At 42.1% G+C, this 24510-nt stretch overlaps 1 protein-coding gene across 1 annotated transcript; it reads right to left on the reverse strand.

The window, feature by feature from the left end:
• Positions 1-3520: 3520 nt before the first annotated feature.
• LOC124046780 (legumain-like) lies at positions 3521-20562 on the reverse strand. The gene is given in 15 exon segments (XM_046367530.1): positions 3521-6222; positions 8306-8373; positions 9616-9786; positions 10077-10280; positions 11463-11552; positions 11764-11882; positions 13849-13915; positions 14087-14149; positions 14679-14754; positions 15042-15065; positions 15067-15125; positions 15321-15402; positions 17417-17514; positions 19994-20146; positions 20433-20562. Coding segments are annotated over 14 exon segments (1302 nt in total). The 5' UTR covers positions 20135-20146; positions 20433-20562; the 3' UTR covers positions 3521-6182.
• Positions 20563-24510: the final 3948 nt, after the last annotated feature.

Below are 24510 nucleotides of genomic sequence, written 5' to 3' on the forward strand. Positions count from 1 at the left end.
AGTTTTGAGGGAGTGAGCAATTGGCTTGCTGACTGCAGGAATGTACACCAGAGCTGTTGCCAGAGAATTTAATATTAATTTCTCTACCATAAGCCACCTCCAACATCATTTTAGAGAAGCCTCCCAACATCTGGGTCTGTGTATATATACTGGGCCTTCAGAACACACATCTGGGTCTGTGTATATATACTGGGCCTTCAGAACACACATCTGGGTCTGTGTATATATATACTGGGCCTTCAGAACACACATCTGGGTCTGTATATATATACTGGTCCTTCAGAACACACATCTGGGTCTGTGTATATATACTGGTCCTTCAGAACACACATCTGGGTCTGTGTATATATACTGGGCCTTCAGAACACACATCTGGGTCTGTGTATATATACTGGTCCTTCAGAACACACATCTGGGTCTGTGTATATATATACTGGGCCTTCAGAACACACATCTGGGTCTGTATATATATACTGGTCCTTCAGAACACACATCTGGGTCTGTGTATATATACTGGTCCTTCAGAACACACATCTGGGTCTGTGTATATATACTGGGCCTTCAGAACACACATCTGGGTCTGTGTATATATACTGGTCCTTCAGAACACACATCTGGGTCTGTGTATATATATACTGGGCCTTCAGAACACACATCTGGGTCTGTATATATATACTGGTCCTTCAGAACACACATCTGGGTCTGTGTATATATACTGGTCCTTCAGAACACACATTTGGGTCTGTGTATATATACTGGGCCTTCAGAACACACATCTGGGTCTGTGTATATATACTGGGCCTTCAGAAAGTATTCACACCCCTTGACTTGTTCTACATTCTGTTGTGTGACAAAGTGGGATTGAAATGGATTTAATTGTATTTTTTGGGGGGTCAACGATCTACACAAAATACTCTGTCAAAGTGGAAGAAACATGATCAAATTTGTAAAAAAAAAATCAAATAAAAACATTCATACATATTAACTCTGCCACTCAGGAACATTGCATGTCTTCTTGCTGAGCAACTCCAGTGTAGATTTGACATTTTAGGTAATGGTCTTGCTGAAAGGTGAATTCATCTCCCTGTGTCTGTTGGAAAACAGACCAAACCAGGTTTTCCTCTACGATTGCAAACAGGATGCGTTTTTTGGAACATTTTAATATGAGTGGTTTCCTTCCTCTCCGGTAACTGAGTTAGGAAGGACGCCTGTATCTTTGTAGTGACTGGGTGTATTGATACACCATCCAAAGTGGAATTAATAACATCACAGTGCTCAAAGGGATATTCAATGCCTGCTTTTAAATTTATTTATTTTTTACCTTTATTTAACCAGGCAAGTCAGTTACGAACAAATTCTTATTTTCAATGACGGCCTGGGAACAGTGGGTTAACTGCCTGTTCAGGGGCAGAACGGCAGATTTGTACCTTGTTAGCTCGGGGGTTTGAACTCACAACCTTCTGGTTACTAGTCCAACGCTCTAACCACTAGGCTACGCTGCCGCCTTTAAAAAAATATACATATATTTACCCATCTACCAATAGGTGCCCTCCCTCAGCGAGGCATTGGAAAACCTCGCTGGTCTTCGTGGTTGAAATTCACTGCTTGACTGACAGACCTTACAGATTGAGGTACTCATTCAAAAATCATGTTAAACACTATTATTGCACACAGTGAGTCCATGCAGATTGTGAGTTAAGCACATTTCTTTGCCTTTATTTAACCAGGCAAGTCAGTTAAGAACAAATTCTTATTTTCAATGACGGCCTAGGAACAGTGGGATAACTGCCTTGTTCAGGGGCAGAACGAAAGCACCTTGTCAGCTCGGGGGTTTGAACTTGCAACCTTCCGGTTACTAGTCCAACGCTCTAAATCAAATCAAATTTTATTTGTCACATACACATGGTTAGCAGATGTTAATGCGAGTGTAGCGAAATGCTTGTGCTTCTAGTTCCGACAATGCAGTGATAACCAACAAGTAATCTAACTAACAATTCCAAAACTACTGTCTTATACACAGTGTAAGGGGATAAGGAACATGTACATAAGGATATATGAATGAGTGATGGTACAGAGCAGCATACAGTAGATGGTATCGAGTACAGTATATACATATGAGATGAGTGTGTAGACAAAGTAAACAAAGTGGCATAGTTAAAGTGGCTAGTGATACATGTGTTACATACGGATGCAGTCGGTGATGTAGAGTACAGTATATACATATGCATATGAGATGAATAATGTAGGGTAAGTAACATTATATAAGGTAGCATTGTTTAAAGTGGCTAGTGATATATTTACATCATTTCCCATCAATTCCCATTATTAAAATGGCTGGAGTTGGGTCAGTGTCAATGACAGTGTGTTGGCAGCAGCCACTCAGTGTTAGTGGTGGCTGTTTAACAGTCTGATGGCCTTGAGATAGAAGCTGTTTTTCAGTCTCTCGGTCCCAGCTTTGATGCACCTGTACTGACCTCGCCTTCTGGATGATAGCGGGGTGAACAGGCAGTGGTTCGGGTGGTTGATGTCCTTGATCTTTATGGCCTTCCTGTAACAACGGGTGGTGTAGGTGTCTTGGAGGGCAGGTAGTTTGCCCCCGGTGATGCGTTGTGCAGTCCTCACTACCCTCTGGAGAGCCTTACGGTTGAGGGCGGAGCAGTTGCCGTACCAGGCGGTGATACAGCCCGCCAGGATGCTCTCGATTGTGCATCTGTAGAAGTTTGTGAGTGCTTTTGGTGACAAGCCGAATTTCTTCAGCCTCCTGAGGTTGAATAGGCGCTGCTGCACCTTCTTCACGACGCTGTCAGTGTGAGTGGACCAATTCAGTTTGTCTGTGATGTGTATGCCGAGGAACTTAAAACTAGCTACCCTCTCCACTACTGTTCCATCGATGTGGATAGGGGGGTGTTCCCTCTGCTGTTTCCTGAAGTCCACAATCATCTCCTTAGTTTTGTTGACGTTGAGTGTGAGGTTATTTTCCTGACACCACTCTCCTAGGGCCCTCGCCTCCTCCCTGTAGGCAGTCTCGTCGTTATTGGTAATCAAGCCTACCACTGTTGTGTCGCAACCACTTGGCTACGCTGCCGCCCCTACACTAACCACTAGGCTACCCTAGTAGCTTCCCACAGTTGTGTCAAATTAGCTGGATGTCCTTCGGGTGTGGATCATTCTTGGAGACACACAGGAAACTGTTGAGCGTAAAAAGTTTAAAAAAGAGCTGTATTGCAGTTCTTGACACAAACCGGTTTCTGGCATCTACTACCACACCACCTTCAAAGGCACTTAAATCTGTTATCTTGCCCATTTAGCCTCTGAACGGCACACTTACTACACAAGCCATGTCTGAAGGCTTATAATTATATATTTCTTTAAAAATCCTTGTGTAACTGGTCTCCTCCCCTTCGTCAATAAGGGATCCGAGCTTTCACCTGGTCAGTCTGTCATGGAAAGAGTAGGTGTTAATGTTACACACACACACTATAGTGTTTGTAAAGTCAGTAATTTGAGGACAACCTAAGAGTCAGACATAAAGACATGAACACTGTCAGTTTTATTTTTCAATTTCCAAAGAGTGAACATTTCATACATACATTCTAGTTTGCTGTTACTCCTGCAGTCCACTCGTCAAACCCTTAGTCCTCCACTGCATGGCCATCTCGCCCTTCTACACTCCTAAAAACTGTGTTCTGCCCCATTTGGCATCTTATTACAGACAGTCATGCAGAAACTTCAGCAAATTAAAAATGAAAGAATCACCATTGCTTTTGAGAATAGACTGTGGCTAGAAAACGTAAATAGAATCCAGTCTATGGCCTCTACCTTTCCTCAGCAAAACCAGGTACACCATTTAACTCTTTAAAAAATATATATAATCCTAATATGACAAATTACTCCCAACAGAAGAGGAACCATTATTTGATTCGGTCAATATCTTGATTAAATCTGAAGTTATGACACAGGAGGTGTAGACTAGATGGAAAGAGCCACTATGGTAATTCATATTATACAACCGTTGGTTTAGAAATCCCTATTGTGAAGAGAGTCTAGCCTGCCCATGATAGACAACATACACATGCAGTTAGTTTGAAGTATTTTCAGCTTTCAGTCTGTAGTGATTGAGCATCCATAGCAACCATTGTTTGCCATAGTTCTAGAACTTTGCAGGTTGCTTAAAATTCCAGTCAATGAGAATAGAACTAACAACCAAACACCTAAAAATTGCACTTGACAACGAGTGTTAGTGAATCTAGCATCACGGGTTGTTAAATTAAAATGGTTTGGGAAAGAATCTTGCTTTAAGGCTGGTAATCAGTTGTATAAAAGCAATAAATCTGGAGTCCATGCATTATATATATTTTTTAAATCATGGCTGTGGTGGGCTACACCCCTCAGCTTCACCTTGTGGCTCATTTTAGTGAACACAATTCCTTCATAATTTGTTCTGACTATCAAGGTTTTAGTTTAACATCCCTGTGACAACACTGTATCCTGAGCCTTTACAGGAGTCTGCTTGGAGGTTAACGTGAGAGTATTATGATGCTGTAGGATTCAACCTCCAAGCACCAACCCTGTTACAGGCCAGTGGGGTGAACTCTTCCCCTAGGATCAGCTCCCCTTTTCCCAATCCTAAACATTAGTGTGTGGGGGGGGGTGCAAAACTGACCCATGATGAGCATCTAGGGGCAACATCACAATACTCCGTCATTCACAGTCCTGACAACGGGCTCATGTTGGCGTATAGCAGAGCCAGCACCCAAGCAGTAGTGGAGGGTACACGCAGGTCCAAACCATAAACCCATTTTTATGGGCATTGCCTATACTAGATATGCCATTTAGCAGACGCTTTTATCCAAAGCGACTTACAGTCATGTGTGCATACATTCTACGTATGGGTGGTCCCGGGGATCGAACCCTACCCTGGCGTTACTCACTTCTTAAATCGCCACGATGCTTATCAAAGTATTGTAGGTATGCGCCGTATCAATTAATAAGGCTGATTGAATGTTTCGCTTCATTTTATTATTTCGTCACATTGTCGGTGCGTCAACATAAACAACGGCGACATGCGAAGGTTAAAAATAAAAAAAACAATTTGCGGAAAATCACCAATCTAAAAATGCTGATTGCACACGTTCTCAGGGACAGAAATATCCGTTCAAATTATTATGAAATGTATCATGGTTGCTAATATAAACTTGTCTACTGGACAAACAAAACCAATAAAACACAATTATTTCCATGTTTCTATGGGATTGTGGCTAGTTTGAGTCAAGGTAAGACACGCCTCATAATATGAAGTAAAATGTCCAGGTATCAAACAATTAATGAAGAGGGGAAAATATCGATGCTGATGACAACACCCCCCCCCCCAACAGTCTCCTGGTAGATGGAAAGACATGGTTCACAAAAAAACGTCTCAATTTAAAAACGTTAAGCTAGCTATGCCTCCCTGGCAGACGGAGATCAAGCCAGTGGCTACAGAAACATCACTAACCAAACAGTGCTAGGTGCCTAAGCACTTTCATTAAGAGGTTAGCTACTCAAAATCTACATTTCTTAGATCCCCCAGACCCCAAAAGTAGTCATGTGGTTTAAGCATTGTTATGGACTTGGAAAAACTAAAGAAATTGTTATATTAAAAAAGGTGCAGGAAGGGAGGGGGGTATATGAAATAGTGGGTCTACTATTAGCTTACTTCCACAGTAAAGCCTGACTGAAAGACCAATATGGGTTTCAATTTAGGTCATTCAGAGTGTAGGTCATCGTTTCTCATAGAATTACACAGGGTGCCTTTCCTTCACTAGGAGGGCAGTTTTGCAAAATTACAGTATACCCACTAAATTCAGACACCACTGCACCAGAGGGAGAAAAGAATCCAAACTGAATCCAAAAATCAAAATCTTAATTAAAAATACATTTAAAAAAAGAGTAGTAAAAACAAAATGCTCAGTGATCATACAATTCATCATTTAAAAAAAAAACACATGTTTAAAATGTCTCAATAAATCCAGGGAATAAAAGTTTAAAAATCAAACATTTGAAAAAGTGGTATAGCAGTGTGAAAAAAATATATTTTGTCAAACTTGATTCCTTGTCAGTGCAAAGAGAAGACTCGTCGTCTCAGACCCTCCTGTGTGGAGGGACAGCAACCTGATCCGAAAGAGGTGTTCAGAAAGATCCGGCTAGTTGAAGTGACACACGCTCTCCATTGCCATCAGGATACTGAGCAGGGGGACAAAAATTGACATGATTAGTCTATGGAAGTAGCTCCCTTGGAAATTAAAAAACGAAATATATTAAGACACTGCTCAAAAAAAAATAAAGGGAACACTTAAACAGAATGTATCTCCAAGTCAATCACACTTCTGTGAAATCAAACTGTCCACTTAGGAAGCACTGAGTGACAACATTTCACATGCTGTTGTACAAATGGAATAGACAACAGGTGGAAATTATAGGCAATTAGCAAGACACCCCCAATAAAGGAGTGGTTCTACAGGTGGTGACCACAGACCACTTCTCAGTTCCTATGCTTCCTGGCTGATGTTGGTCACTTTTGAATGCTGGCGGTGCTTTCACTCTAGTGGGAGCATGAGACTGAGTCTACAACACATACAAGTGGCTCAGGTAGTGCAGCTCATCCAGGATGGCACATCAATGCGAACTGTGGCAAGAAGGTTTGCTGTGTCTGTCAGCGTAGTGTCCAGAGCATGGAGGCGCTATCAGGAGACAGGCCAGTACATCAGGAGATGTGGAGGAGGCCGTAGGAGGGCAACGACCACTACCTCCGCCTTTGTGCAAGGAGGAGCAGGAGGAGCACTGCCAGAGCCCTGCAAAATTACCTTCAGCAGGCCACAAATGTGCATGTGTCTGTTTCTGACAGTTTGAGCAGACTCCATGAGGGTGGTATGAGGGCCCGACGTCCACAGGTGGGGGTTGTGCTTACAGCCCAACACAGTGCAGGACGTTTGGCATTTGCCAGAGAACACCATGTCTGGCAAATTCGCCACTGGCGCCCTGTGCTCTTCACAGATGAAAGCAGGTTCACACTGAGCACATGTGACAGAGTCAGAGTCTGGAGACGCCATGGAGAACGTTCTGCTGCCTGCAACTTCCTCCAACATGACCGGTTTGGCGGTGGGTCAGTCATGGTGTGGGGTGGCATTTCTTTGGGGGCCGCACAGCCCTCCATGTGCTCGCCAGAGGTAGCCTGACTGCCATTAGGTACAGAGATGAGATCCTCAGACCCCTTGTGAGACCATATGCTGGTGCGGTTGGCTCTGGGTTCCTCCTAATGCAAGACAATCACCTCATGTGGCTGGAGTGTCAGCAGTTCCTGCAAGAAGGCATTGATACTATGGACTGGCCTGCCCATTCCCCAGACCTGAATCCAATTGAGCACATCTGGGACATCATGTCTCGCTCCATCCACCAACGCCACGTTGCACCACAGACTGTCCAGGAGTTGACGGATGCTTTAGTTCAGGGCTGGGAGGAGATCCCTCAGGAGACTATCCGCCACCTCATCAGGAGCATGCCCAGGCGTAGGGAGGTCATACAGGCACGTGGAGGCCACACTACCGAGCCTCATTTTGACTTGTTTTAAGGACATGACATCAAAGTTGGATCAGCCTGTAGTGTAGTTTTCCACTTTAATTTTGAGTGTGACTCCAAAACCAGACCTGCAAGAGTTGCTAAATTTGATTTCCATTGATAATGTGTGTGATTTTATTTATCAGCACATTCAACTATGTAAAGAAAAAAGTATTTAATAAGAATATTTCATTCAGATCTAGGATGTTATTTTAGTGTTCCCCTTATTTTTTGGAGCAGTGTATAATAACAGAATATACCAAATATTACTGCGTTTGCCAACCGTGCATTAGTGCCCCTTTTGATCGTGTTAAAGTATAAGTCCTCATTATTCACCATACAAGTATCCACACTTCAATTATATATTTCCTTTAAAAACATAAATGCAGTGTTCCTTCTTCCTCATGGAAAAATGAGGATAAATTGCAGCATTTTCTCAGATGCTAAGAGATGGGCCTGTAAAAATGTTCATTCCCTGGGCCAGAGGCCTGGTTCGTCTGGCAACACACAACCAAAGTCATAGACTGCCTTGAACTCCTTGTATACACATTTATAAAAAAATATTTTTAAAAACACATTTATATTCTGATCATTGGGTCCCTGATAAATTTGCAATCACAAAAGGGTTCCCCAGGTCCACAGAAAACAGTTTGAGAACCCCTTCCCTGTAGAGGGAGACATTTCAGACTCAGCATTGGGACTGGTACAGTACCTGTCTGTTGGGTATCCTCCCTCACACAGGTTGACCAGGGCATACAGGTGTCGCAGAGCATATTCATACTGCAACACAAGAACAAACATCACACCTTTTATATACACACCGTTCTCTGATCCATACTGGGGGGACTTACAGTACACTGTTCTCTGAGCCATACTGGGGGGGGACTTACAGTACACTGTTCTCTGATCCATACTGGGGGGGGGACTTACAGTACACTGTTCTCTGATCCATACTGGGGGGACTTACAGTACACTGTTCTCTGAGCCATACTGGGGGGAGGGGGGGACTTACAGTACACTGTTCTCTGAGCCATACTGGGGGGACTTACAGTACACTGTTCTCTGATCCATACTGGGGGGGGGGGACTTACAGTACACTGTTCTCTGAGCCATACTGGGGGGACTTACAGTACACCGTTCTCTGAGCCATACTGGGGGGGGACTTACAGTACACTGTTCTCTGGGGGACTTACAGTACACCGTTCTACTGATCCATACTGGGGGGGGACTTACAGTACACCGTTCTCTGAGCCATACTGGAGGGGGACTTACAGTACACTGTTCTCTGAGCCATACTGGAGGGGGGGGGACTTACAGTACACTGTTCTCTGAGCCATACTGGGGGGGGACTTACAGTACACTGTTCTCTGGGGGGACTTACAGTACACCGTTCTCTGAGCCATACTGGGGGGGACTTACAGTACACCGTTTCAAAATGGAAAGTACATTCAAGTCATAATGTTTCTACTTCCTCCACATGTCCTGTACAGAAGTCATTGTTATGTCTGTCATGTCTGTTATTCTGTGTAAAGTTTTGTTTAAAGCCCATGGTCATGTGAGGGGGGCAGGGGGGAGGAGGGGTCTGAGTTTAACAGTAAACATGTCTAAAAATATATTATTTTGACGGTTGTGAGTTTCTTACTCAGCGACGTATTTATGTTATTCAGTCTCTGTAGTACATGGGTAAGTCTGGGAAAGAGAAGTAGATTGACACAGAGACAGAACCGACAGTACCACAAACCAACTGGGGGGGACAAACCCTGAAATAAATGAAGGCTTAAATGATGGTGTGTCGGACTTGTGTATGCAAATGGGGTCAATATCGTCATTGTATCTGTCCCTTCTCAAATAAATGATTTTTAATTTTTTTTTAAAGAGAGTTCTGTGCTGGGGCCGTGTCATAGATGGTACCTAGGTTGAGTTCCTGTGAAGTGACAACTGTTGATGTAGAAAAAATTATAATAAAAAAAAAAAAAATCATTAAACTAGTCTTTTAAATACATTTGGCAGACAGGACTGTACCTCAGTGATATGCCAGTTGAAGCATCGTATCTTGTAGTGGTTAACAGCAGCCTGGTAGCATTGATGCTGGGTCAGATCCAGCTTGGTACTCAGAACCCTCTGGGTCGTGATCTCCTCTCCTGTCACCGTCTCTACCACCCTGCGCATTGTCTCTGCCAGCAGCTCACGCACCTAGTGGGGAAAAATACATTTAAAAAAAAAATATATATATATATATTTTTTTTTAAATCACCACAGTTCTCCAAGTTCTTATGAACTACCAGAAGCATCTGATGATAAAGTCTGGGTCATGTTCATTAGACACGACCAGAGCGAAACTGTCTGAACTTCATTGAGGAACACTTGTTTTCAGTTTGTTACAGTGTTCCCAATTGAATGCATCCCAGGTTCATTCGAAACAAAAAAAATGCATATATTATTATTTTTTATTAAAAAAGGTATACGCATTTCCTGTCCGTTACCTTGAGGTGTGACGTAATCTGGCTGAAGTATTTCTTGGTTGCAGAGTGGTCATTGGTCCTCATCAGTTTCCTCTTTAGGATGGCCAGGGGTACATCAGGGCTGGGGGTTAGGTCTGGGTCCTCTACGGGTTGCAGGGTCATGGGGGCGGCAGGCTTGGCATTGACATTACCTTGGAAGGCTACCACCTTCATATGGGCCAGAGTCTGGAGAACAGAGAACTACAGTTAGCTAACCTCCTTCATACAGGTCAGAGTCTGGAGAACAGAGAACTACAGTTACCTAACCTCCTTCATACAGGTCAGAGTCTAGAGAACTACAGTTAGCTAACCTCCTTCATACGGGTCAGAGTCTAGAGAACTACAGTTAGCTAACCTCCGTCATACAGGTCAGAGTCTAGAGAACATAACTACAGTTAGCTAACCTCCTTCATACAGGTCAGAGTCTAGAGAACATAACTACAGTTAGCTAACCTCCTTCATACGGGTCAGAGTCTAGAGAACTACAGTTAGCTAACCTCCGTCATACAGGTCAGAGTCTAGAGAACTACAGTTAGCTAACCTCCTTCATACAGGTCAGAGTCTGGAGAACAGAGAACTACAGTTAGCTAACCTTCATACAGGTCAGAGTCTAGAGAACATAACTACAGTTAGCTAACCTCCTTCATACAGGTCAGAGTCTGGAGAACAGAGAACTACAGTTAGCTAACCTCCTTCATACAGGTCAGAGTCTAGAGAACTACAGTTAGCTAACCTCCTTCATACAGGTCAGAGTCTAGAGAACATAACTACAGTTAGCTAACCTCCTTCATACGGGTCAGAGTCTAGAGAACTACAGTTAGCTAACCTCCGTCATACAGGTCAGAGTCTAGAGAACATAACTACAGTTAGCTAACCTCCTTCATACAGGTCAGAGTCTAGAGAACTACAGTTAGCTAACCTCCCTCATACAGGTCAGAGTCTAGAGAACTACAGTTAGCTAACCTCCCTCATACAGGTCAGAGTCTAGAGAACTACAGTTAGCTAACCTCCCTCATACAGGTCAGAGTCTAGAGAACTACAGTTAGCTAACCTCCCTCATACGGGTCAGAGTCTAGAGAACTACAGTTAGCTAACCTCCCTCATACAGGTCAGAGTCTAGAGAACTACAGTTAGCTAACCTCCCTCATACAGGTCAGAGTCTAGAGAACTACAGTTACCGTCTCGTTCATTAAATAGTCTACTGGAACATAAACATTAGCCATCTGAACAGAAGTGAGGAAGTAGAGGTTTGTTAATCCTCTTTTACATCTAAATCTTAGCAGATAAACCCATTTCACTATAACGTCATGTGACTCCGACTGAACGTTGCAACAGGAATTCGCTGGGTCTTCCCTCTGAATCCCTCACCTTGTTTCCAAACTGCATCACGTGGCTGGTGTTGGTGTGGCTCCTGACGATCTTGAACTGTTTAATCAGGGTCTCTTTGCTCAGGTCCTCCTGGGACAACAGTCAGGGAAAGACATTTTACAAAGAGAAAGTGAGTGTGTGGCTAAAGGACGTTCTGCTCCTTTTATTTTGAGACAAAAACATTGGAGTAACGGCTGTATCCAACAGTTCCTTTTCAAAAACACAAAATCTGGTAAAGACTTGTGGTTAGTCGAGGACATTGTTTACGTTGTGTGTCCAGTTTACACTGTACCAGACTCACCACATCAGAGTCCTCCAGCCAGTTGACGCTGTACCAGTCCCCCAGGTAAGTCTCCCTCTTATCGTCATAGTAACAGGCATAGGACGACTCATGAGAGTTGGCTGCTGTGGTGGCATACACTGAATGAGAGAGAGATTTAGACCGTGAGAACGTTTAAAACGAGGTCTATGGATCCAGGACACTGCTTATACACCATCACAATTGGAAATCTATAGCTTGATTGATTATACACAACAAAATATACATATATTTTTTTAAATAGTAAAGAAACACCCTCATCATGGTTTAATGACGTACGGTAGACTATGAAGAATTCGGCCTGTGGGTAACAATACAACACTATGGGATGTCGGTCACTCAAGGCCAGCGTCGTAAAGTCCCCAAGGCCAGTGATGTAAAGTACTTAAGTCAAAATACTACTTAAGTTGTTTTTTTGTTTTGGGGGGGGGGGGGGGGGGTCTTCCCCTGACACCATGTACTTGTTACAGTTTGAATGCTTAGCAGGAGAGGAAAATGGTCTAGTATGAAACAAGTAATCAAGAGAACGTCGCTGGTCATACTGCCTCTGATCTGGCAGAATCACTAAACACATGCTTCATTTATAAGTGATGTCTGAGGGTTGCAGCATGCCCCTGGCTATCTGTAAAAAATACAATACATTTAAAGAACAATGCCGTCTGGTTTGCTTAATATAAAGGAATTTTACTTAAACATATTTTAGCATTTACATTTGATACTTAAGTGCATTTAAAACCAAATACTTTTACTCAAGTAGGATTTTACTGGGTGACTTTTACTTGAGTCATTTTCTATTAAAGGCATATTTACCTTTACTTAAGTATGAGATTTGGGCTCTGGTCCAGACAGCAGACTAGGCTCTGGTCCAGACAGTAGACCCTAGTCCAGACAGTAAACTAGGATCTAGTCCAGACAGTAGACTAGGGAGACAAGTATCTACATGGCCCATGGAGCAGAGCATGACAATAACCAAGGGTCTGACACAGACCATGTCTCCTTAAGGTCCTTTCACACAGTGACAAACAACTCCAACACAATGTAGCTGCCATCTGCTTGTGTGAAGACTTATGTACACGTGACCCAGTTCTACTTAATTGGCCGTCTGAACAGACCATTACCAAGGGCTGATTTTGGGAAGTAGGTTGAAATGTTATTTTTTTATTTGACCTTTTACCTTTACTTAACCAGGCAAGTCAGTTAAGAACAAATTCTTATTTTCAATGACTGCCTGGGAACAGTGGGTTAACTGCCTGCTCAGGGGCAGAACGACAGCAGGGTAGCCTAGTGGTTAGAGCGTTGGGCTAGTAACCTTGTCAGCTCGGGGATTTGAACTTGCAACCTTCCGGTTACTAGCCCAACGCTCTAACCACTAGGCTACCCTGCCGCCCCCGATTGCCCCTAGACGCTGATCTTGGGTCCGTTTTTCATTTCCCCAACTAATGGTTAAAGTTAAGATTGGGAGAGCTGATCCTAGATATGTACCTAGGGGAAAGTTCAGAGCATGATTTAGTGAGAGGCCAAAAACAGCCCTGTTCAGGAAGACATTGACCTGTATGGGAGTTGTCAGACTTACTGGATCAGCTTTACATTTTTGAAGATAATTACATTGGTGCTTCCATCAATTTGTTAGCATCATTTCCAGTGTCACATCAGAATTAGAGATTTTCCACCTTTCTCAAACATCAAAAGTTCAAAGTGTTTAAGATTGAGTTTAGGCATTAACGCAATGTTTTAAGGTTAGGTATTTACTTTCAAATCGTTAAGGGTAAAAAAAAAAGAGAAGAAAAACAACTTTCCATCATTGGAGGGAAACATGCAACCTTTGGCGCCAGATTCTCACCGAAACCTACTTGAAGATAACAGCGCTCAATGCTGCCCCTAGTGTCCGGTTTTCACATAATCTCCCGACATGTACCACTGGTGATCTGGCTGGTCAAAGAGCGGTCAAGAGTATCTTGAACACACCCCCCGATACAGTTAATGATTAACCCGTTCTTTACTATCAGCGTTTCTGGATAGTTCCCTGTGATTCGAGTCACAGGGAGGTTGAAGCGCAGCGTAGCTCACCATCGATGTCAGCAGGCAGCTTGGTCATCATTGATCCCGACTCACAGGCCTCGATATAGAACACTAACTGCGAGAGCAGAGAAGATCAATGAAAAAAAAACAACAAGTCCAGTCAGGGGAAACTATCTGGACTCTCAACTCTAAATAACTTGTCTTTAAAAATGTTTTTTAAAATTATTAAATCAACATGTGATTGGCGCTCCACATCCACAAACATTAACAGGTTTAACTTCCATACCTTCCCGTATTTCTTGTTCTCATGCATGTTGTTGATGGCATCCATGAGGTCGGCAACATGAAGCTGTAGAAAAAACAAACATTTCATAAATATAGTTTCATTTCTGTTTTTCTTCCAGTGCATTAACTTTAAAACAAAAGAAGCACTAGACCCCATGAGGTAGAGCCACAAGAGTCAGTCACAAGATTCTAGGTTGCCCAAGGCATTGTGGGAGGAGTACTCCTTGTCTTGTTCAGTGACTCAGTCTCTGCCACAACTTTTTTGCTGACTGACAGAACATAAGGTTTAGTCAAACAGGCTTAAAATATGATAATTTGTTTTTATCATCATAACCCTAACTCAAACTGTTCTGAATGTTAGTTGAAACACATGGCAGCTTTCTATTTCACAGAGAGCAGACCTGGGTCATTCATCCTGCCATCCATGGACAGAAAAGGCACTGTCTGAAATCCCTTTTACAGGAGCACTACTTTTGGCCAGAACAAGCAAGGTGTCCATAAAAAAACAAGCAGAGCAGTAGCTGGGAACACAGCAAGGTGTTCCGAAAATAAATAACCCCTGGTAGATGAGCAGGATGTGTGAAAATGCTTACGTCGTCATTGGGGAAGGCCAGCAGCCCAGGAGCTCCATGATCAGTGAAGTACACAAACACATGATCGTTGGGACCGCTGCCAACAGGAAGTTAAAAAAAAAAGATTATGTTGATAAGCCAGGTGTTTTTCATTTGAACTGAAAGATATGACACAATCCCCATTTTCAAGCTGTGAGTGTTTTTCCAGGGAAGGTTCTCAATGGAACAGTCTGTCAAGACACTTTATAACAATACGTTGTTGTAACAATAATTTATTTAATTTCATTTTAGAAGTCTACCGTAAAAAGTTCTGGAATAACTTTCACCCTACTGTGGTAATCATATGATATTACAACCTGCCCCCCCCCCCCCTCAATCACTTGCCTCTTCAGCACTTTCCCAGAACCCCCCCTTAGCATTGGCTGAGTCACCCTTCAGCACAGCCACGAAGTTGTCAGCGGTAACAGCCTGTAAGGTACAGTCAGAGAACAGGCACTGAGGACAGTTTCCTGACTTGAGATCCATGTTCACAACTTGAAACAGTACTGTATAAAGCAATGATTGTTGTGTGATGATATTAGCACTGAATTTTTTTTTAAAGTATTAAAAAAAAAAAATTTTTTTTTTTAAGCATTTGAAATGTTCCATTTTCCTTCCACTCACGTCTCCAGTGTAGTCTTTGGGGACTCCCTTGTAGACGTCTGTCCCATTGGGTCGGTTGATCACCACCCCTGGGGTGGGGTTTCTGAAAAACAAAGAGGATAGATAATCAGATACATGCCTGGAGGAAACAGGCCATACAATTTATTATATAACCAAAAAAAAACTACAGAGGACACCCCCCCCCCACCAAGGCATTTTACACCACCCAACAGCTAGTAATGTGCCTACCCTGTGCGTTTGAGAACTGAGCCGAAGACATTTCTGATAAAACAGTTTGACAAATACAAAATGTTGCGGTCTACAGTCTTGGCAAGACATGCATTCTATCACAATACACATTAGCACTGTAATATCTATTTTATCTTTATTTAACCAGGCAAGTCAGTTAAGAACATATTCTTATTTTCAATGACGGCCTGGGAACAGTGGGTTAACTGCCTGTTCAGGGGCGCAACGACAGATTTGTACCTTGTCAGCTCGTCCTTCCGGTTACTAGTCCAACGCTCTAACCACTAGGCTACGCTGCCGCGTCAGTGGTTGACAGTTTGGAACCATCACAAGGCAATGACAAAAAGGGTTCTTTATCAAAACTCTAGTATCACTTCCTCTACCCTCCAATGACAGGAATCACATCATCATCATCATCTATTCCTACACTAGTCAAATTCAAACACATTCAGATACTGAAAAAAAAACAGCATCACACAAAAACCTAAGTGTCACATGATTCTGTTTGTTTTTTCCCGATTCAGACTTTAAGTGTAACTTGGAAGAGTACATCCCAGCAGCAACTCTATGCAGGAAAATATTACAGGACCAATGAAACAAAAATGGCATTGTTGTACAGTAAAAAAAAAATATATATATATATATATATATGAGAACATTAGATTTTTACCTAGATTAAGACACAGTCTGAGTCAAAGTAGATCAATATGACCATCTAGTGATTACAGTAAGACAAGTACAATTTCAAAATGTGTGTCTGTCATTGACATGAGTGGTTCCAGTACCTGCGTATGTATTAACCAATGGCTGATGTTGCTACTAGCTACTGGACAAGAGAGAACATTCTTCTCATTAGAGAATCGTCTTCCATCTTAAACCCTGAACCTCACGGCCTATCCCGGGCACCATAATTCCCAGCTAAATTAGATCCTTGTGACCGAAGAGTCAATGGTGTCTCAGTGAGCCTCTAAAAACAGCCCACCTTCCAAATGCTACACTACTCCATTTTATTGTGAATAACCTTTGACCAGAGTCCATAGGACTCTGGTTAAAACTAGTGCACTTGTATAGGGAATAGGGCACCGATTGAGAAACACAAAACAGTTTACTGGATGGTGTCTGACAGAGTTTAGAATTGTTTATAAAAAAAATACAATTTTTACCTTTATTTAACTAGGCAAGTCAGTTAAGAAAATTAATTATTATTTAGAATGACGTCTACCCCGGCCAAACCCGGACGACGCTGGACCAATTGAGTCCCGTAAGGCGGCGCACAATCACAGCCGGATGTTTTTATTTTTTAGTTTACCTTTATTTAACTAGGCAAGTCAGTTAAGAACAAATTCTTATTTTCAATGACGGCCTAGGAACAGTGGGTTAACTGCCTGTTCAGGGGCAGAACGACAGATTTTATACCTTGTCAGCGCGGGGGTTTGAACTTGCAACCTTTCGGTTACTAGTCCAACGCTCTAACCACATGTGATTCAGCCTGGACTCGAACCAGGGTTTTTAGCGACACTTCTTGCACAGAGATGCAGTGCCTTAGACCGCTGCGAGAGCCCGAGTGGAGCCTGGTTGCCGCCTGTTTGCCACAGCACAATGAGGAGATGTTTTAGGCCCATCGTGCACCCAACACAAGGATAACATATACTCTGCTCTCATCTCAGGAATGCAAATATTGCAGAGCCAACCCATAATAAAAACAGACTGAAGCTGAAGATGAAAGTAGATCGGATCGTCGTCATTTATAATCCTGGAACAGACCATGTGCAGTCCGTCATGACAATATATAATGGATTACAGCAACCCTTGTTAAAAAAGGAGAAGAGCTAAGCAGACAAGGTGGACAACAGAAATTGAATACTCACTGCTCATTGGTCGCCAGATCATCATACATCATCACGACAATTTGCTCGTCAGGAATGCCATTCTTGTGGACGATCTGGTACGCATGGCAGGCGTCGGCCTAGGGAGGGGAAAGGGGAGGACACGAAGTAAACTAATCGTGTAATGTAAGGCAACAAGTCACCCCCACTAATCAGTCAGATTAATTGAGGGGGAGGAGTCAGAATGTATTAGGTCACTTTACAGAGCATTAGCTGGGAAAACAACCAGTCAGTCTACTGCTAAATACAGAGCATTAGCTGGGAAAACAACCAGTCAGTCTACTGCTAAATACAGAGCATTAGCTGGGAAAACAACCAGTCAGTCTGCTGCTAAATACAGAGCATTAGCTGGGAAAACAACCAGTCAGTCTACTGCTAAATACAGAGCATTAGCTGGGAACACAACCAGTCAGTCTACTGCTAAATACAGAGCATTAGCTGGGAAAACAACCAGTCAGTCTACTGCTAAATACAGAGCATTAGCTGGGAACACAACCAGTCAGTCTACTGCTAAATACAGAGCATTAGCTGGGAACACAGTCAGTCTACTGCTAAATACAGAGCATTAGCTGGGAACACAGTCAGTCTACTGCTAAATACAGAGCATTAGCTGGGAACACAGTCAGTCTACTGCTAAATACAGAGCATTAGCTGGGAACACAGTCAGTCTACTGCTAAATACAGAGCATTAGCTGGGAACACAGTCAGTCTACTGCTAAATACAGAGCATTAGCTGGGAACACAACCAGTCAGTCTACTGCTAAATACAGAGCATTAGCTGGGAAAACAACCAGTCAGTCTACTGCTAAATACAGAGCATTAGCTGGGAAAACAACCAGTCAGTCTGCTGCTAAATACAGAGCATTAGCTGGGAAAACAACCAGTCAGTCTACTGCTAAATACAGAGCATTAGCTGGGAACTGTCTGCTGGAACATTAGCTGGGACAACCAGTCAGTCTACTGCTAAATACAGAGCATTAGCTGGGAACAGTCAGTCTACTGCTAAATACAGAGCATTAGCTGGGAACAGTCAGTCTACTGCTAAATACAGAGCATTAGCTGGGAACAGTCAGTCTACTGCTAAATACAGAGCATTAGCTGGGAACAGTCAGTCTACTGCTAAATACAGAGCATTAGCTGGGAACACAGTCAGTCTACTGCTAAATACAGAGCATTAGCTGGGAACACAGTCAGTCTACTGCTAAATACAGAGCATTAGCTGGGAACACAACCAGTCAGTCTACTGCTAAATACAGAGCATTAGCTGGGAACACAACCAGTCAGTCTACTGCTAAATACAGAGCATTAGCTGGGAAAACAACCAGTCAGTCTACTGCTAAATACAGAGCATTAGCTGGGAAAACAACCAGTCAGTCTACTGCTAAATACAGAGCATTAGCTGGGAAAACAACCAGTCAGTCTACTGCTAAATACAGAGCATTAGCTGGGAACACAACCAGTCAGTCTACTGCTAAATACAGAGCATTAGCTGGGAACACAACCAGTCAGTCTACTGCTAAATACAGAGCATTAGCTGGGAAAACAACCAGTCAGTCTACTGCTAAATACAGAGCATTAGCTGGGAAAACAACCAGTCAGTCTACTGCTAAATACAGAGCATTAGCTGGGAAAACAACCAGTCAGTCTACTGCTAAATACAGAGCATTAGCTGGGAACACAACCAGTCAGTCTACTGCTAAATACAGAGCATTAGCTGGGAACACAACCAGTCAGTCTACTGCTAAATACAGAGCATTAGCTGGGAAACAACCAGTCAGTCTACTGCTAAATACAGAGCATTAGCTGGGAAAACAACCAGTCAGTCTACTGCTAAATACAGAGCATTAGCTGGGAACACAGTCAGTCAGTCAACAAAAATCAGGTAAAACTCAAAATAATGCATCACAGCATCTATCCATTTGATGATCTGGATGTGATTGAGAATGAGGGGTTATTGATTGAGAGGCACATGAGTAGGTTTACTGATTATTATTCAACTTTATCACATGCTCCCAAATACAACAGGTTTAGACCTTACTGTGAAATGCTTGTTTATACAAGCCCTTAACCAACAGTGCAGCTCAAGAAAGAGTTCGTTAAGAATATTTAACAAAAAAAACTAAGTATAAAATTTTTAAAAATAGCGAGGCTATATACAGGGGGTACCGGTACAAGGCAATGCGTTAGACGAGGTAATTTGTAAATGCATGTGGGAGTGAATCACTGCTACATAAAATGTTAAAAAGCACTAGCTACACTAGTAATATAGTGGCCAATTACAGCTATACACGTCTAGTCTCTCTTATCAAATGGAATGTGACCTTTAAGTCTAGGCAGATAAATTGGTAAAAGTACTGATATGTCCCAAATAGCCACATTTCCCCCACTTCATAGTGTAATACATATGCCCTCGTCAAAAGTAGTGCACTATACAGCGAATAGGGAGCCGTTTTGGATGTAATCATGGTAAAAGATTGCAACCAAATGACTCACTCAACTGATAAAGTCAAGTGTACATTAACAGACTTTCAAAATGTACCCGGTTAACTTCACTCTTACCTGGTGTCGGTAGTTGTACCAGCCATTGGAGCCAGCGACAATCACCACCCAGTTCTTCCCGGTTTCAGACTGTTGTGTGGGGAAAGCATTCGCCACAAGTCCCAGACTGAGGCCCAGAAGGGCTAGGGTCGATGTCAACATGATCCTCTTGTCCTGGGGGAAGGCATCATCATCACTGCATAGCAAGCTACTAGCTAAATGTTAAAGATTATATGAAACACTTTTGTATTAAAACGTTTTGTCCAAAAGCTGCGGCTGTTTACAGTGGAGCCAAGCAGCAAAGCCAATACAGACGTGCCGTTGTTAGTTACACCATCCATTTACAAAACATTAAACTGAAGCAAATCTACAGTAACCCATTACAACACTGAACATAACAACACAGTCAGCTACATTTGAGGTATGATCGAAAAGTAAAACATAGTTTGATTACCTTTACCTTTACCTTTACCTTTTTTGTTTTTGTTTTTGTTTTGTTAGTTATTAGTTGTTGTTGTTGTCAGGAAACCTCCGGTACCGTTTGTTGCCGTTGAATCAGGGAGAGGATTTTTATGCAAATCACAGTGTTGGGAAGAAGAAAAAAAAACAGTCAGGATTTGCTGGACAGCCAATCAGATGGCCCCAAAGCGGGGAAGGCGGGGCATGATTTGATAAATGAGTCTACGTTATAAACACGTGATACAAAGTCATGCGCTGTCTCGTATTCTCTGATAAAAATATGACTTATTCCTGTTTTTGATGATACGGTCTTTTTTTCAGTGGTGGAAAAAGTACCCAATTGTCTATACTTGACTAAAAGTATAGATTTCTTAATAGGAAATGACTAGGAAGTCACCCAGTAAAATACAACATAGAAAGTCTAAAACGTATTTGGTACTTAATTATCAAAAGTAAAAGTAAAAATAATTTTAAATTGCTTATATTAAGCAAACCAGACGTTTTGTTTTTGTTATTTACAGATAGCCAGGACCATTTACAAACAAGGCATTTGTTTAGTGAGTCAACCAGATCAGGATGTTCTCTGAATAATAAGTGCGTGAATTGTACCATTTTCCTGTCCTGCTAAGCATTCAAAATGTAATGAGTACTTTGGGTGTCAGCGAAAATGTATGGAGTAAAAAGTACATTATTTTCATTAGAAATGTGGTGAGATAAAAGTAAAAGTTGTCAAAAAATATAAATAGTAAAGTACAGGTAACTCCCCCAAAAACAACTTCAGTAATAATATGTACGACTTAAATACTTTCCACCACTGCCTTTTTCCCTACATATAGTGACTCATCTATTGTGTTAAATGTAGATTTTCTGAATTAGTTTATTCTACAGTCACAATTTTGATAAAGCTTGCTATTCATTTCACGAGGAAGACTTATGCATTGTGCAATATGGACGCATTAAAGAAAAACAGTACTGTTTACAGGTTTGGATAACTGCAAAGGGAGTTTCATTTAGTCACTAGTGTTTTATAAGTCACCCAAATAACACTGAAGGTCACAATATATAGAAATATGATTCCAGGTGTAATTCTCTCAGTCTCTCATTAACTTCCTTTATTGACACGGTCTTGTGACCCATTTCTGAATGTTCAGCAGAAATGGTACAGTGAGGCGCACCATAAACCACAGGTCTTCCTTGTGACATGTTCGAAACATAATGAACCACAGATCTTGTGACATAAAAGATCAATTAAAGCATTATTTGTATCATGGCACGAGGCGAGACCCAGATGCAGACACAGGAGTCAAATGGTTGGAGTCTTAAATGTTTAGTAAATCCAAAAAGGGAGTCGGCAAGAGAATGGTTGTGGACAGGAAAAAGATCAAAACCAGTTCAGAGTTCAGGAGATATCGAAGGGCAGGCAGGCTCGAGGTCAGGACAGGCAGAATGGTCAGGCAGGCAGACTGGTCAGGGCAGGCTCGAGGTCAGGACAGGCAGAATGGTCAGGCAGGAGTCCAGAAAACAAGCAAGGGTCAGAACCGGGAGGACTAGCAAAAGGAGACAAAAAGGCAAAAAGGCAAAGCAGAAAACCACTGGTAGGCTTGGAAATACAAGACAAACTGGCACAGAGAGACAGGAAACACAGGGATAAATACACTGGCACAGTGAGACAGGAAACACAGGGATAAATACACTGGCACAGTGAGACAGGAAACACAGGGATAAATACACTGGGGAAAACAAGCAACACCTGGGGGGGGATAATAACGAGGACGCAGGTGAAACAAAATAGGGTGTGATTATTTGAGCGGTCAACCCACTTAGCACCTGCCCTGTTAAGGCTGGTTTACAGTTGGTCAAGTTACTGTTACTGTAATTTAATTATTCCAATATGTTTTCATTAATTGAATTCACTTAATCTATTTTATGAGAATTTGTAAGGATCTTGTTTGCATAAAATAGTCTTATCAATAATAGATAATAGTATTTTTTCGTGGAGCGCGCTGCCACCTAACCACGAGCAACAGTTTATATACAAAACATGACGTCATTTCGTTGCTTCTAGAATAAATCCCCTCCGCCCGACCTAGAATTAAGTGAGTTTAAAAGTTCATTCCAACTCACTAACACACACACACGTCACACAACATAACTGAATTAACTCTTGACCCCTCACCATTATCGATCACCACTTAGCTGACAGTTCTAATTAACAGAAAACCTAGGAATGCACTCACTGCCTTATCTAAAACACCCCAGAGCTAAGTTTCGTCGGTTCAACCATAGGTTAATGACCCTCTCTGCTTACTTAACCCACAACCCATTCCTCTCCAGACTAGTTTGGAATGGTGTTCGTTATATTTAATTACTCCTTGTTCATGCCACATAATCCCTTCTTATGAACTCATATTGTCAATCAAATATAATAAAACAGAGTATAAGTTTTCTTAGTTACAGTTCTATTTAAAATGAGGATATTGTTTAGTCATTTATTCATAATATTCCTAACAGTCACCTCCTGTTTTTAGACACTTGTCACATTCTAAATGGTCTTCAGACGTCTCAACAGACGAAGTATAAACCTTTACTGAGGTGAAATGTTCCTGTGCTTGCTCTCGTGATACTGCAAATAGCCATAGTCTAGTAGCCATACACCTGTCAGAGTATGTTCTAGTAGCCATACATCTGTCAGAGAGTCTGTTCTAGTAGCCATACACCTGTCAGAGAGTCTGTTCTAGTAGCCATACACCTGTCAGAGTATGTTCTAGTAGCCATACATCTTTCAGAGAGTATATTCTAGTAGCCATACATCTTTCAGAGAGTATGTTCTAGTAGCCATACACCTGTCAGAGTATGTTCTAGTAGCCATACATCTTTCAGAGAGTATGTTCTAGTAGCTATACACCTGTCAGAGTATGTTCTAGTAGCCATACACCTGTCAGAGAGTATGTTCTAGTAGCCATACACCTGTCAGAGAGTATAGTCTGGGGCTGTAGGACAATACAAAGCTTTAAGTATTGAAGACTTTCAAATCAAGTGTTACAAAGGGCCCTGGTTTTATTTGAGCATCTAACACTCAGTTTAACACCTGCACTGCATTGTGGGACGGGAAGTGAAATGTTCCCGAAATGTATTTGTGGGCTTTATCACGTGTGGCTAACGGCCCTCGTCTAGCAGACTTGCAGAGCCTTCAGAAAGTATTCAGACCCCTTGACTTATTCCACAGTTTGTTGTGTTGTGCTAATTTATTGAAACTGAAAATACATACATATCTAATTTACAGAAGAATTCATACCTGTCAATACATGTTAGAATCACCTACAGCTGTGAATCTTTCTAGGTTAGTCTCTAAGAGCTTTCCACACCTGGACTGTGCAACATTTGACCATTCATTATTTTCATAATTCTTCAAGCTCTGTCAAGATGGTTGTTGATCATTGCTAGACTACCATTTTAAAGTCTTGCCATAGATTTTCAAGCTGATTTAAGTCAAAACTGTAACTAGGCGTCTCAAATACAGTCAAAACATTCATTCAATAACTCCAGTGTAGATTTGACATTGTGTTTTAGGTTATTGTCTTTGCTGATGCATTCTTCTCCCAGTGTCTGGTGGAAAAAAGCAGTCTGAACCAGGTTTTCCTCTAGGATTTTGCCTGTGCTTAGCTTCTAGTCTGTTTCTTTTTATCCTGAAAACAACTCCCTTGTCGATGACAAGCATACCCATAGCATGATGCAGCCACCACCACGTTTGCAAATATGAAGTGGTACTCAGTGGTGTGTTGGATTTGCCCCAAACACAAGGCGTATACACATTCCCAGTATAAAGGTTAGAGGTCCTCCAGTCAGGGGTGAGGGTGGGGATGTGATGTATGTTTTGTGTTTAGTTATGTGTGTTTTGGTTTCAGACTATGAGAGGTGAGAGTGTTGGGGCTGGTGGTTTCACACTGAGAGTGGTGGGCCTGGTGGTTTCACACTGAGAGTGGTGGTCTTGGTGGTTTCACACTGAGAGTGGTGGTTTCACACTGAGAGTGGTGGGCCTGGTGGTTTCACACTGAGAGTGGTGGGCCTGGTGGTTTCAC

This window comes from Oncorhynchus gorbuscha, linkage group LG10 (assembly GCF_021184085.1).
Source record: "Oncorhynchus gorbuscha isolate QuinsamMale2020 ecotype Even-year linkage group LG10, OgorEven_v1.0, whole genome shotgun sequence".
NCBI classification, from domain to species: Eukaryota; Metazoa; Chordata; class Actinopteri; order Salmoniformes; family Salmonidae; genus Oncorhynchus; species Oncorhynchus gorbuscha.